Raw genomic sequence first — 16,377 nt, 5'->3', positions numbered from 1 at the left:
TCTCTACTCAAAGTTGCCTGTGGTCAGTCTTTTTTTTTTTTTTTTTTTGGTTTTTCGAGACAGGGTTTCTCTGTGGTTTTGGAGCCTGTCCTGGAACAACTAGCTCTTGTAGACCAGGCTGGTCTCGAACTCACAGAGATCCACTTGCCTCTGCCTCCCAAGTGCTGGGATTAAAGGCGTGCACCACCACCGCCTGGCTGCAAACAGACTTTCAGAAAGTTCCTTTGCATCCTTTGCTAGAAGTTGTTTCTATCTGAATAAAATGTGTAGCTCAGTGCTTATGATTTTAACCGGCAAATGACCAATCTGGGCACACCAAGTACATCCACGGCATTATCACTATCTATACCCAAACTTCCTATCATCTTTAGCATAAGTGAACCTGTAAAACCAGTTACTCGCAACCCTCCTAATGCTGCGACCTTTTAGTACAGTTCCTCATGCTGTGGTAAGGAACCATAAAATTATTTTCATTGCTACTTTATAACTATAAATTTGTTGCTGTTATGAATTATAATGTAATTATCTAATATGTAGAATATCTGATATGTGACCCTTATGGACCAATTGTTTGCCCCCAAAGGGTTCTGGACCCAGAGGTTGAGAACCACTGTGTTAAACTACAATTATCCATTTCTCCTTCTCACACATCACATTGTTTCTCACTTAATTTGATGGTAGACATTTGCATCTTCTTTTCCTTTTAGCTTATGGAAATAATCCCACTATGAACATGACTATCCACGTGTGCTCTTCTCCTCGGGTCACACAGTGCCCAGGAACAGAACTGTTGGATTACTACAGTTCTAGTTTCAATTATTTTGAAGAACTGCCACATTCTTTTCAAAGTGGCTGCACCAGCACCTGACAGAAATGCAGAGCTGTGCTAATTTCTCCACATTTCTGCCAACACTAACACATCCTTTAGCGCTATTAGAGCCAGTCTAGGCATGCGGTGACACTCACTGTAGCTCTCATGTGCATTTACCCAGCGAACTATGATCTTATGCATCTTTCCATGTCTTCAGGGACCATCTGTACGTCTTTGTTAAAGATATTTCCACTCAAATACTTGGCCTGTTTCTATGCAATTACGCTGTTGTTCTTTATATGCTCTGGGCATCAATTCTTTATCAACTTACAAGTGTTTCATTCCACTGTGTAGACTTTTTCACTTTCACTTCTAATTCTCTAAATTTACTTTATGTGTGGACGTGTATAGATGGATGTAGGCCGTGGTGCAGGCATGGAGGTCAGAGGACAACTAGCAGGGGTCAGGGTTGAACTCAAGTTGTCAGATTGGTAGCAAGAACCTTTTCCTACTCAGCCCTGCTTTCCTTTTAATTATGTCATTTTATATACAAATTTCTAAGAAACTGTATTTACTTTTATTTATTGTGTGTGTGTGCATGCACGCGAGTGTGTGAACATGCTTACACACAGTGCACAGATGAAGGTCAGAGGACAATTTGCAGGAGTCAGTTTTCTCCGCCCATCAGCTGGGTCCCAGGGCTGGGACTCAGGTTGTCGGGATTGGCAGCAAGCACTTTACTCCCCAGGCTACCTTTCCAGTCCAATACACAAAATTTTAACTGGGATGATCGTCAGTTCACTTTTCTCTTTTGGTTCCTGCTTCTGGTGGCATTCCTGTAAACAGTGTCAACTACAGTGTCAGTGAAAATCCTCCCGGGGCTCCTTTAAAGGTAAGTTTACAGCACTGGTTCTTCAGTGTAGAGCTTGGTCCACTTCCAGTTCATACCAGCGCTAGACATCTGAGCTAAGCTTCATTCCTTGGTGACATGTGGACATCAAGATTTCCCAACACCACTTGCTGAAGAGTGTCTTTTCCTAATTGTACGGGCTTGGAGTCCTTGCTAAAACACAGTTCATCACGGTAGCCTTTATTCTTTGTGTCTCTACTCCATTACACTTATCTGTACTTCTGTTCTTAGGCCAATATCATACTATTTCAATTATGACAGCAGTCTAGCAAGTTTTGAAGTCAACAAGTCCAAAGTCAGAAAAAAACAGTTTGGCCGTTCTTTAAAAACTGCAACATGAAATACAACATATCCTGCCATTCCATTCCCACCCACGTGCATATCTAAAGACCTGCCCGTGGGGACTTCATGTGTGGATGGCGTTAGTCTCACAAGCCCAAAGATGAAAACCACTTACTTCTTCCCCAAGACTTACCTACTTCTTCTTTCAATTCTATGTGATTTGAAGACTCTTTTTTTCATTTCTTTTAAATAGGATGTTGTACCGGGTATGGTGGCACATGCCTATAACCCTAGCAACTGGAAGGCTAAGGCAGGAGAATTGTAAATTTGAGGTCAGCCTCAGTAGCATAGTGAGACAGTAAACTCCTGTTTCAAAATCAAAACCGCACACCAAGGCAATTGGAATTTGGAAAGAGCTGCATCGAATGTGTGTATTACCGAGGCATCCTAACAATGCTGTGTCCTGAGCACAGGACTCTTCAAACGTCTTCTCAGAATGACTCACTAAGCCTGTCTTGGCCACAGTGGTTCTGTGGTAACCGCTCAGTTGCTGGGGGCTTATCCAGCTGAGCAGCTGTGCTGGTTAGTTTCTGTCCATGGGATACAAACTAGAGTTCCCTGGGAAGAGGAGTCTCAACCGAGGAAGTGCCTTTGTCAGACTGGTCGGTGGGCATGTCTGTGGGGCATTTTCTTGGTTGTGAGTGGTGCCGCCCCAGGGCAGATGGGCCTGGGCCTTCTAAGGAAATGTTTGAGCAAGCCACGAAAGGCAATTCAGTAAGCAGCGTACCTCCATGGTCTCTGTTTCACTTCCTGCTTCCAGATTCCTGCTTTGAGTTCCTTGCTTGGCTTCCCTCGAGGATGGACTAGGATATGGAAATACAATAAACAAACCTTTTCTTCCCTCCAATTGCTTTTGGTCATGGTGTCCGTATTGGTTTTAGGGAGGACCGGGGAAGGATTTTGGAACTTTGGGTTGGAAAAGCCATTTCTCAAGGTCGAATGAACTGCTATGGGAGCTTAGAGGACAGAGTGCTGAGAGACACACAGATAATGGAGACCTGGCCTGTGACATTTCAGAGGGAAGACTCTGCCAGGACCATTCATGTGATACATTGTAACTGGAACTTTCCCTTCACTGTGACAAACGATGCCATGCCGACAACTAGGGCTGAAGAATAAGCCGCAGTTAAGAAGAGACCAAAATAATAGAGGTGAAATCTTCTGGGAAGGGTTTCCTCAGGGTCAGCAGAGAGGTGTGGTCCAGAGTGGGCCATGGATGCATCCCAAGCTGGCATCTGAACTTGGTCTCCCATATGGTGCTGTTTTGGGCAGCATGAAAGCTGCAGGACTGAATGGGTTGTGGAGAGCCACTGAGGCTTGGCTCTCTAAGAGGTCAGGAGAGGCCATTGGGGGGACACCCCAGCATACCCACGGGATGAGCGCGGAGGACAGTGGCAGGTACGGGTGGAGCTCTGAGCCCAGCTGTGATGACTGAGGCTGAGAAGTGGAAGTATCATATACACTATTTTTTATTCTATGTTCTGAGACAAGGTCTCATACTGTTGCCTAGGCTAGCCTCAAATTCCTGTCTACCCTCTTGCTTCCTTCCTCCTAAGTGCTAAGAGTATGTGTGTGCTCTGGTTCCTGATACTATTTTCATTACTACATAGCAACACACTTACGGCAATAGACAGGAGAATGGAAATCCCCAAATTTGGAGGCTAGTCAGAAAAGAAGCTGAAAAACTAAAAAGCCCCTGGTGCTCCTGCGGGGAAAGCTTCCTGTTTTGGTTAGGAAGGGGGTACACTTTGAATATCTAGCACAGAATGTTTTCAACTTGAAGTCAATGGCAGGAAGCCACCACAAAGAACTCTGACAGCTAGCTGGCCACCACAGGTCAACTCTTCCTGAAGAACTGGATCCTGAGAGGAGCTAAGAGGTGAGTGGGGTGAGCAGCACTCCTGGAGGACATCTGGACCCTGCCCTAAGAATGAGCGCTCAGGGGGGGGGGTTACCGCCTCTTCACCCACCCCATTCCTGCTTATGCTGCGCTTGCCTGCAAGAATTAAAGTGAAAGAATGGCTAAAATAAAAAACATGGATGATAGCCTTTGCTGGAGAGGCTGTGGAGAAAGGGGTACACTCATCCATTGCTGGTGGGAATGCAAACTTGTGCAACCACTTTGGAAAGCAGTGTGGCGATTTCTCAGGAAATTTGGGATCAATCTACCCCTGGACCCAGCAATACCACTCTTGGGAATATACCCAAGAAAGGCCCTATCATACAACAAAAGTATATGCTCAACTATGTTCATAGCAGCATTGTTTGTAATAGCCAGAACCTGGAAACAACCTAGATGCCCTTCAATGGAAGAATGGGTGAAGAAAGTATGGAATATATACATATTAGAGTACTACTCAGCAGTAAAAAACAAGGACTTCTTGAATTTTGCATGCAAATGGATGGAAATAGAAAACACTATCCTGAGTGAGGTAAGCCAGACCCAAAAAGAGGAATATGGGATGTACCCACTCATATTTGGTTTCTAGCCATAACAAAGGACAGTGAGCCTATAATTAGTGATCCTAGAGAAGCTAAATAAGGAGAACCCAAAGAAAAACATATAGGCATCCTCCTGAATATTAACCTTCATCAGGCGATGAAAGGAGACAGAGACAGAGACCCACATTGGAGCACAGGACTGAAATCTCAAGGTCCAAATCAGGAGCAGAAGGAGAGAGAGCATAAGCAAGGAACTCAGGACCGCGAGGGGTGCACCCACACACTGAGACAATGGGGATGTTCTACTGGGAACTCACCAAGACCAGCTGGCCTGGGTCTGGAAAAGCCTGGGATAAAACCGGACTCTCTGAACATAGCGGACAATGAGGACTACTGAGAACTCAAGAACAATGGCAATGGGTTTTTGATCCTACTGCACGCACTGGCTTTGTGGGAGCCTAGGCAGTTTGGATGCTCACTTTACTAGACCTGGATGGAGGTGGGTGGTCCTTAGACTTCCCACAGGGCAGGGAACCCTGATCGCTCTTTGGGCTGACAAGGGAGGGGGACTTGGTTGGGGGAGGGGGAGGGAAATGGGAGGCGGTGGCAGGGAAGAGACAGAAATCTTTAATAAATAAATGGGAAAAAAAAGAATTAAAGCAAATGAGTGAGAAGTAATAAGCGAGAAAATTCAAATCTTTTATTCTAATGCATTTTAAACTGTGGTGGTGCCTAGAAAGGATGTGGTAAGGCGGTAAGATACAGGATTTGCCTTAGGCTACAACCAGACCCAGATGGATTTCTTTCTCTCTCCTTACTTGGCGCCATGGGCTAGAATTGACAATTACCATACTGCAGAGTGCTTAGAAGATAAGCTGTGTTTCCAGTCTTGAAAGGACTTAAAGTCTTTAACTATGAGAAGTGGAGTTTGTAGATACAGAGTTGGCTTCATTGACAAAGGAGCTAGAAAACTTGCCTGGAAATTCTTCCTTCCCTAATGTGACCAGCTCCTAACTGGAGCATGTTCAGGGTGGGACTCCAGAAACCCAAGCGGAAAAAGAAGCACACAGTAAAGGCCCAACTAGACTCGAAATTGAGAATTTACAATAAAGCCGGGCGGTGGTGGCGCACGCCTTTAATCCCAGCACTCGGGAGGCAGAGGCAGGCGGATCTCTGTGAGTTTGAGGCTAGCCTGGTCTACAAGAGCTAGTTCCAGGACAGGCTCCAAAACCACAGAGAAACCCTGTCTCGAAAAACCAAAAAAAAGTAAGAAAAAAAAAGAGAGAATTTACAATAAGGGGTCACATCAGCAGTAAGAGCTGCATTCTTGGAGAACCACGTTCTAGAGGATCATATTTTAGGAATAAAGCTAAGTCAGAGATAGAGAAATCCTACGAAGTCTAAAATGAATTCTTGGCAGTATCAAAAGTGGCCTGCTGGTCCCTAGTGATTTGTGAAAAGAAAATATCACCCTTTTCAGAGGACAATGATTGCTATGGTCTTTATATTTTCAATTATAAGGAAGGAAGAAAACAAACAAAAAAAGAAAAATGAATACTAAGAAACAGGATAAATTATAGAAGAAGGACATGGAGGAGAAAAACAAGAACTATGTCTGGAGACAGAACTCAGAGGTAGAAGCAAGAATATGATATCCTAGGTTCCACCTGTAGCTCTGTACTGACAGAAGACAAATAAATAAAGTAAACAAAACAGAAATAGAAGACAACAAATATACCCACCCAACAGCAACAGCAGTCATAACAGGCAGGTGACAAAGACACTCTTACAGCTGGATCAGATGATGGACTGATCAAAGGTACCCCAAACCCAAGAAAGCAAGGAAAATGGATTAAAGAAGAAAAGCAGCTAGGTGGTGATGGCATACGCTTTTGATCCCAGTACTCAGGAGGCAGAGGCAGGAAGATCTCTGAGTTCAATGTCAGTCAGGTCTATAAAGCAAGTTCTAGGGCAGTCAGGACTACACAGAGAAACTCTGTCTTAAGAAACCAAAAGAGAGAGACAGAGAGAGATGAAAAGACAATTCTAACTAAGAATCCATGTGTAGTAGTTATATCACATACTACATATGCTATAAGTACAATATTCCTTACAATTATTCTATTAAGTCTGGAGAATAGTCATTCACAATAACTCAGTGTTTCATGATATCAGAACCACCTAGGGCCATGTCTGTGCCTCTGATAAGAACTACAACCAAAGTATCTGAAAATATATATACACACACACACACATAGCTAATCAAACAAACATTCCATTGGGATAAATACATATGTATATATACATATACACATTTATAATTAAATGACCATTTAAAAAGCAAAAAGAACAATTTATGAAAATAATAATTACATGTTTACATAGCCGGAGTCAGCAGTTATAAACTGAAATAGAGGGCAACAAAAACTGAATATAAAAGCTAAATTCATGGGGGAAAAGGGGGTTAAGAGAGAGTATAGTTTTTTCTTAGAGTCCCAATGGAGAAGGAAAAATAACAATTATGTGAAAAAAACAATTGTCATAATTTTTCTAAAATCGATGAAAGAAATTAGTTCACACATACCAAAAGGTTGGGAAATCCTAAATGAATAAACATAAATAATACCTATCAGACCTGGTGGTATAAGGCTAAAATTCCAGTGCCTCAAGAGGCTGAGGCAGGAGAATTGCAGGTTCAAGGACAGTCTAAGCAACTTAATAAGACCTTCCTTGTCTAAAAACAAACAAACAAACAAACAAACAAAAAATGGAAAAGTAAAAAGAAAACAAGGTGCTAGCATGTGCCAGGCTCTTCATCCAACCTCCAGAACTGCAAACAAATAGACACTGTGGGACAATTCTGTATTCTGTCAGTTATGTTTTAAATAAACACTGATTGGCCAGTAGTGAGGCAGGAAGTATAGGCGGGACAACCAGACAGAAAATAGAGTATTATATTCTAACATTAGAAATAATAACTCACCCACTGAATTACTTGAAAGTTTTGAAACAGGTGCTTCAAGCAAAAAACTCCTACTTTAAATAAATCTTTTTCTAACAAAAAACACCCAGTGACTAAGCTCTGCTTAAACATTCTGGCAGGAAAACCTCATGCAGATCCCTTTGTAGGAATGCTCCTTTTGTTTTGTTTTGTTTTTTGAAGTCACAAACATGATTTATAATAGTTATATCACATACTACATACGCTATAATTACAATATTCCTTACAATTATTCTATTAAGTCTGGAGGATAGTCATTCACAATAACTCAGTGTTTCATGATATCAGAACCACCTAGGGCCATGTCTGTGCCTCTGATAAGAACTACAACCAAAGTATCTGAAAAATAACTATCTTCTTAATTAGGAAGGCACATAGATACTATAGGAAATATAGTTTAGTTACTCAGTTTTGCCTAGCTACACAATCATGTACAAGATGACCTGTAAGTAAAAAAAATAAAATCACAACAAAACCCAAATGACTATTCTCATTAAAATTGTATGTTCATAAACAATTGAACAAGTTCCTGACTATTTGTAAATATAATATAAACACAAATATTAGAAATTTACATACATTAATCTGCATTATAGCTATGGAAAATTCCATTTGACACCTATGCATGTACTGAAAATTCTAAAACACCAGCTCAATCTTAAACATAATTTTCTGAGTGTGTTAAATGGACACACTTCATTTCAGCTATTATTATATCACAGATACAAAAAAAGACAGAGGCTTAGACGGCCGAGGGTGGAGCACACTGGAGCACAGGAAGAGCACAGCTCCCAGTTGTAAAGAGACAAGAGAAAGAGCCAATCCATGCTGCTGCATGGCCTTTCTGTTCATAGGTTAGGGAAGATTTTAAAGCATAATCTGAATATCTTTATATTTCCTCTACCCAGTTCTACTAACTTTCTACTAAAACAATGAGAAATGAAAAAGTAAAAACTCTTAAGAATAAGATGAGAACAAAGAAATCTGATAAAGAGATTCTGACAAAATTTTGGAAGTATAATGTAAACAAACAGAAATACAATGAAATTTAGCCAGTTAGAGAGAGCAGAAACCTCAGTGTCTACAGCGTTGGAAAGGGTGATCAACAACAAACTGACCTGAGCCATGAAATCCTAAAAAGACTCAGGAATTTGGGGTATGCCTGAAAGTTCTATGAGAACTGACCTAGCCTGTTTTGTGCTGCTATGACAGAATGCCCCAGAGTAGGTAATTAATAGTGAATACAAATGCGTTTGACTCATAATTTTAGAGACTGAGAAATCCAAGAACAAAGAACTACATCAAGGAAGGTCTATGTGCAACATGACAAAAAGGTCACATGACAAAAGAGCTCCTGAGAGACAGAGGTGATGGAAACCCAAACTCATCCGTTCACCAGGAACCTACTACTGTGAAATGTAATATACACATCCTCAAGATAATGCACTATTCCCGTCATAGGGAAGAGCCCTCATGACTTGATAAGGATAGAACTCAGGGCTTGTGGATCCTATGCAAACACACCAGCACTGGGCTACAGCCCTAGCTCCCTAGCTCCTCACCACCTCAGAACGCTTGTTCCATTGGAGGTGAAGTTTCCAACAGATGAACTTGGGAGACATAAACCATACAAAGGACAACAGAAGTCTGCTGTCCTTATAAGAAACAATTCGAGCTAGTTCCAGGACAGGCTCCAAAACCACAGAGAAACCCTGTCTCGAAAAACCAAAAAAAAAAAAAGAGGAAGAAACAATTCTATTTTAATATTCATACCCCATATACCATAATTATATAGCTCCAATTCAGCTAAAGTGGAGGTTTAGACTCAAGAAAAAATGAACCAGTGAGGTTCCAGGCAAGGTGGGAGCAGGTAAGATGACACAGAACCAAGAGGGTCATGTGAGCACCCACTCTCCCGTGCACTGGGAAAACATCTGGTCTACTATGACTGCCACGAAGAGCACTTAACTCTCTCACAGTCACACGGCTGCATTCTGGAAAGAGTTCTGGGAATAGTAGGACTGTAATAAGTCTGCTTCCTATGGAGCAATGTTTACTTCCTTACTACGTCATGTTCGCAAAAGAACATGCTGGGAGGAACTGAAGCTTAAGCTTCTTAAAGTTCAGGGCCAAGAAGGGCACACATTTCACCTGGGAAGCAAAGGAAACATGTGCATTAACACAGCTAGAGAGTACAGCTCTTCCTAGAGTATCCCCCCTAGAATTACTGGAGGAAAGTTTATATTACATTTAATTGTGTATCGATAAAAGAAGCTGTGTGAGAAAAACACACGGATCTCTTCTGGTGTACTGATGTGTTGGAAGACTTGGACAGCTTATTTTTTTTTTAAATGTACCATCATCATCATCAACATTTTAAAAACAGGTTCTTACTATGTCGACCAGGATGGCTTTGAACTTGCCTCAGCCTCAGGAATGCTGGGATTACAGGTGTTTATCATCACATTTGGCTTTTAACAACTTTATAACAAAGATTTGAACAATTTCCTGCACTGGTCCAAAAAGAGAACAGCAAACCAAATGTAAAGTGTATATTATAGCAATCTGGAGAAGGTTACTATATCATTAAAATGATAACTTTGAAGAACATTGAAGAGGAATTAAAACTCTGTTATTTGAAGAAAAAAACTTGAGAAAACCATCAAGCCTTCTGTTAATTCCATCCCCACTCAGACACCACTGTTTCAAGGACTATCTGATACCCTCCTTGGTCAACTGATAGTGCCATCTACTTTTAGCTGCCAGACTGGAAATACCAGAACCAGGCCACAAACCTTCTCCGTCAGCCACATCAGAACGGTCCAGCTTGGCTTCTTTATGCTGTCCTTCTGCAACTTTCACGGCAACGGCCCGGCAAATGGCCCCGAACTTTCTGTCCAGAGAACGGACTCCTGCCTCTCTGGTGTATCTGTTACAAATGAAAACATTTTATTTATTTATTTTTGATAAACACCACCTGTAAGTAAACCAGAACCAACCCCTTCACTAAAGAAGCAATGCAGATTTGAAAGTTAATTTAAAAACTAACTTCTCTACCATCATACATCTCATCAAAACGAGTGTATTTTAACTATTAAGGTATCTTTCCAGCCACAGTTATTTCCTTTACATACATTTTCTTCAACTGTTACCCTTCATCTAAAAGCTGACCTTTGGCCCTGCAATTTTACATGCTTAAAGTGAGCCTGGCAGCGTGTTACACACCACTTGTGTCTTGGTGTATATTAAGTAGCTTCCTGACTACAACCTGTCAGTGTAATTTAGTTCCAAATGCGCTGGTCTTGAACTACTGATGAAGAGATCAGAGAAACGGGCTAGGGCATGGTGACACCTGCCATCCCAGCACTTACTTGGGAGGTAAAAGTAGAGGGACCAAGAGTCATCCTCATAGGCTGGAGGCCAGCCTGGGCTAATTGGTATACTTTTCACAAACAAACAAACCCTCTAAAACCTAAGACAGAGATAAAATTAAAACAAACAAACAGAAAAAAAACTCACTCCAAATCACAAACCAATAAAAGGCTAATGAGCTGAATAGACAGTTCTGTATTAAGAAACACAAGTGGCCAATAAAGACCTAAGAAGTGTTCATCATTCTCAGTCACCAGGAAACACAAATTAAAACTGTACTGAGACTCCATCTCTCCCAATTAGAATAGCTGTCATTAAGAAATAACAGATGCTGGTGAGGATACAGGGATGCTGATGAGAAGGTAAACTGTATGGAAAACAGTGTATTCCAGTGGTTCTCAACCTTCCTAAGGCTGCAACCCTTTAATACAGTTCCTCACGCTGCAGTGACCCATAACCATAAAATGATTTCATTGCTACTTCATAACTGCAATCTTGGTACTGTTATGAAATGCCATGTAAATATCTACTATGCGCAGGATATCTGATGTGACCCCTGTGAAAGGGTCGTTTGACCTTCCAAAGTGCTCATGACCTACAGGTTGAAAACCACTGGTGTTGAGGTCCCTCATAAATCCCAAACCAGAATTACCAGATGATGCAGCTATACCACTCATGGGTCTGTAAGTCAGCATGCCACAGAGATGCCTACACACCCATGCTGATGAATGCAATGCACTACCAACAGTAGCCGGAGCATGAAAACAGCCTAGGGGACCATCAGCAGGCGATGATGAAGTAAATAAATGTGGTGCACGGGCATAGAAGAATTTTATTAAGCAGTAAAAAAAAAAAAATTATGGCGCTTGCAGAAAAATGGATGCATCTGGAAATCTCTCAAGTTAAATGAAACAAACCATACTTAAAAGGAATAACCTATTTTTCTCAAATATAGACTCTATATTTGAGTCTGAGTGCGACATGACAGTAAAGGGGGGATGGGGAGGGGAAGAGACTATGAGGAGAGGGAGAGAACCAGGAGAGGAGTGTGGAGATATGCCGCATAAGCAGAGAGGGAATGTGTTAAAGAGTAGGGGACCACAGGAGAGTGGGGGAGGACGAAGGGACAAGCGAGAACAAAGTACAAAGATAGGCATGTATGAAAATACCACAAGGAACTCATTTCATTGCTCCTAAAGCATAAAGTTAATTTGAAAAAAAAATAACTAACGAGGCTTCCCCTGAATCAGTTTAGTAATGGAGCTGGATGCAAGGCTGCAGGATTCCACGGTTATCTACAACTAACCAGAAAAGTGAAGCCTTAAAAGCAAGTCAACAGAAACAAGTGTGGGGAGGGGGAGGCAACACTAGGGACAGAACCCGAGGCTTCGTGCACACGATGTAAACACACTCTTATTGATGTGTGTTCTCTGCCCTGGAGAAGTGGTAATGAACATTCAGTTTGAAGAAGAGCTTTGTTTATAGTGTGGGGACCTCAAAGTACTTCTGTCTAATTTCAGTAGGATTAAGTTTCAGAGCAATTATACTTAGGCTTCAGATGTCTCTATAAGACAGGAGTATAAATTCATAGGACAGTGACTATGAAAACAAATGACATTCAGGATTCTCACAAGGAAGTGGAGCTCAGTAAGTACGTGAGAACTATTAGGTTCAAATCAGCTTGAAACAGGGAGGGGAGGGGACAAGAACACCAAGGGCCATGACTACAGTGCACAGCAACAGATGAAAAGGTCTGGCCGTGATCTTCAGTAGAGCAGTGTCCGCTGCACTGTGTGAGCTGTGCATTGCTTTAGAGAATTGAAAGTAGGAAGGCTGCTTATGAGAGTCCCTAATGTCTACAGCTTTTACTGTTCTGCGCTAACAAGCATGTAGGGGGCAGTAATTGGGAACTACAAATATGAACTCTTCGGCACCATTCTTAGAAGTAGGAAAGCCAGGCGTCTTCTCACTCACTCCCCTTGCCGGGTGTAGACACTATCATAAAGGTTCACGTGGCTTGTTACAAGTCCACAGTGATGTCACTGCTGGAAGACTCTGGGTAATCAGTTTATTTCTCCTGGCATTATCCAAACAGTTCATGTCAAAAAAAATTAAGAAAAAAGAACTCTTGCGCCAGACTTAGTCCTACTTTCTGTATCTAACTAGATAGACTTAGAAGAAAGTTGGCACAGACCACAAGGCAGTCAGAGAGGCCATGAATGGAGAGAAATTTCACATTTCTTGAAAACAACGGTTACCAGGAAAGGGTGGCTGGAGTTCTTGGCAGACTCAAGTTGTTGGATGATGAAATCAATCTGTAATAGTGAGCGAGGAAAACTGCAAGAGGCTATGGTCAATATAAATTCCCAACAGGGTCTATTTTTCATTCAAACACATGACCTAAAATTTACTCATTTGGAAGGGGGTGGAGGGAGAGACAGGGTCTCTCTACACAGCTCTGGCTGTCCTGGAACTCACTCTGTAGACCAGGTTGGCCTCAAACACACAGAGATCCACCTACCGCTGCCTCCTGGTGCTGGGATTAAAGGCTGCACCACCATGGCAGCCTAAGAGGATTTACGTGGTACTAGTCACAGGTATAAGCACGTGGCAGCAGATCTGGGAGAGCACATTCTCTATTGCTTCAGTCTTAAATCTCAACATCAAAAACTCCAAGGATTGGTATTTTGTTTTTAATGGGTATCTGAAATTAGCAGCTTGGTTTTTTTTTTTTGTTTGTTTGTTTGCTTGCTTGTTTTGCTTTTTTGTCCCTATCCCGTGACAGGGTTTCTTTTTATAGCCCTGACTGTACTAGTAGGTCCTTGTTCTGCAGACCAAGCTAGAACCGGCCTAGGAGTAAGGGATCCACCTGCCTCTGCCTTCCTGCTGGGATTAAAAGTGTGAGTCACCTGGCTTTGGGGGAGCCTAGGCAGTTTGGATGCTCACCTTACTAGACCTGGATGGAGGTGGGCAGTCCTTGGACTTCCCACAGGTCAGGGAACCCTGATTGCTCTTTTGACTGACGAGGGAGGGGGACTTGATTGGGGGAGGGGGAGGTAAATGGGAGGCGGTGGCGGGGAGGAGGCAGAAATCCTTAATAAATAAATTTAAAACAAAACAAAAAAAAATAAACAAGCACAACCAAAAAAAAAAAAGTATGAGTCACCACCTCTGGCTTTGGCTCTAGTTTTTAATATGCATAAAGGAGCAATTCTATATTTTTCATGAGTTTTGTTCTTAATCTATTAATTTAATACTTAGTTTGCTATTAAGGCAAAGTAGAAGCTCTGGTTCAATGAAGACCCTTTGTAATGAAGACAATTCTACATGGTTTCACTATGAAATTCTTCCTCATCCAGAGTTAGTCACAGCTACAGCAATGTTTTCTGTTGCTAGAGGAATTCATGCTCTACGATGCCAGTTAAACATTTCTTCAGTGCACAGACCTTCAGCAAATTATTGGCATGGAAAACAGTCCCATCTTCCAGATGACTAACCTGGTAATAATGGCCAGGGTGGTAAGTTGAGGGATCTGAATCTGCTGAGGAGTCAGGCCGTGTTGTTCCAGCTGCTTAGGGATCAGGTGCCTGTGGGCGATCTCTATCTTCTCCTCCTGTGTGTACCCTGGAAAAGAAGAGTTCGGTAATTACCTGCTAGACTTCAACAATGTCACATCTCGTTTGGATTTTAAGATTTATTTTCTTTATTTTATGTGTATGAATGTTTTGGCTGCATGTATGTTGGTGTACTATGTGCATGTCTGGTGTCCACAGAAATCAGAAGAGGGTGTAGGAGCCTTTGGAATTGGAGTTACAGTTGGTACACTGTGTGGAGGTTGGGAACCAAACACTGGTCATCTGTAAGAGCAACAAGTGCCCTAGACTGCTGAACCATCTCTGTAGCCCCCACCACAATTTTTAATGAATCAAATGCAGATTCAGTAGACCTGAGATTCAGAATGAGCTTAAGCATTACTTCAACTAATACTGGAACCAGAATAAGACTACATAAGTTTTGATTTTTACCTTCACATTTTATAAAAATAAAAAGACTATATTCTTATAGACTAAGAAGCCCCAATGAGCTTAAATTTTGTAAGAAAAAAAATCTCACCTACACTAATATATCCTCTCTGTCTAATAAACATGGGTTGATAACACATCTTTCAGATAGGAAAAAAAGGTTTGAAAGCACCATACAGGCTAGAGGACAGGACTGCAGCTGTCAAAGAAAAAGGCAACATTCACGTCTGTAGCTACTGTCTCCATCACCTCACTTCCATCAGTGTAGCTCATGGACTCACTGGTAGTTTCTGAACAATTAAATGCCCTTTGTTTATTTTAGTCTTATAAATACACAAAAGCAACACTTTACTCCACCACATTTTAAAACTAAATAAAAGAACCTACCAGGTTTGCAGGTAATTGAGAAATTCAATTAACATTTACTTAAAATGTAAAACTGTATTTAGAATGTAAACTATATTGCTACATTTCAATTTTGAATGTATTTATAGTCTGCCCTATTTTTTCACTGCAGTTAGTACTCTCTGATGTTGGATCTCTTTTAAGACAAAATAATTTTGAGTAATTAAATAAAGTAAAAAGGTTAGGAACTGAGTATAACTAAAAAAACTACTTTTGTGCACTACAGTGTGGAGGAGACATGGCTGGAAACACAAACATAATCAACTGAAGGAGGAGTGTGCTCTGAGAGACTGAGGCCAGAGGCATCCAGGAAGAGTGACTACTGTGTAATACTTTTCCAAAAAATGGGAAGAGCCTTCACAACCTTACAGAGATGTGAAGCTGTATCTGGGTCTCAGACACTGGCTTTGTAGAAATTAAACCTTTTCGCCTGTAATTTTGGGAATTGCTTCAGAGAATGTCTGACATTCTAAGAAGTAAACATCCCTGAAGACAGCCTAGAGCTGAGTGTGAAGTCCACATACTTTTGCTGTGTCTTCTGAACACACACTAACTCTTACTTGTCATGGTGCAGACAAACACACTCGTGTTGTTTGATGCTGGATCTCCAGAAAGGGTGGCTCTGAGTGACACAGTGACAAATGAGCTTCTGGACAAACCAGCTCCATAACATGACCAGTTTAAGGGTATGCTCCAAACTGTGTGTGTGTGTCTATATACTTATGAATGAAGTACCTGGAACCTGAATGATCTCCATCCTGTCCAACAGAGCTGGTGGGATGGTGGCAGTAGTGTTGGCAGTAGCTATGAAAAGAACTTGGGAAAGGTCAAAGGCCACATTTAGATAGTGATCTGTGAAGTTATGGTTTTGTTCAGGATCCAACACCTAGGAAAGAAGGATTAACATTTAAACAAACTTAGTCACAACAGAAAGTTCCACAAACAAAACCACTAATGTATCACCAAGGGTAATATGTCTGTTTAACAGAGTTGGCTGATAAACACAAGGATAACAACAACAACAACAAAATCCTGACCTCCCCATGTCCTAAATCACTTTTTAAAAACTGTC

The 16,377-nt window shown here is 41.5% G+C and overlaps 1 protein-coding gene across 1 annotated transcript in view; it reads right to left on the bottom strand.

Moving 5' to 3' along the window:
• Lonp2 (lon peptidase 2, peroxisomal) overlaps window positions 1–16,377 on the bottom strand; it is a 74,656-nt gene that overhangs the window by 16,742 nt on the left and 41,537 nt on the right. Inside the window, exons 9-11 of the mRNA XM_075976793.1 lie at window positions 16,041–16,191; window positions 14,376–14,502; window positions 10,302–10,435 (exon numbers count right to left, since the gene is read on the bottom strand). Of these exons, the coding sequence (XP_075832908.1) occupies window positions 10,302–10,435; window positions 14,376–14,502; window positions 16,041–16,191 (412 nt within the window). The remainder of the gene's footprint in view (window positions 1–10,301; window positions 10,436–14,375; window positions 14,503–16,040; window positions 16,192–16,377) is intronic.

The sequence above is a fragment of the Microtus pennsylvanicus genome, chromosome 6 (assembly GCF_037038515.1).
Source record: "Microtus pennsylvanicus isolate mMicPen1 chromosome 6, mMicPen1.hap1, whole genome shotgun sequence".
Taxonomy (NCBI): domain Eukaryota; kingdom Metazoa; phylum Chordata; class Mammalia; order Rodentia; family Cricetidae; genus Microtus; species Microtus pennsylvanicus.
The sequence above is the reverse complement of the archived record's forward strand: the minus strand, read 5'-3'. Positions and strand labels throughout refer to the sequence as shown.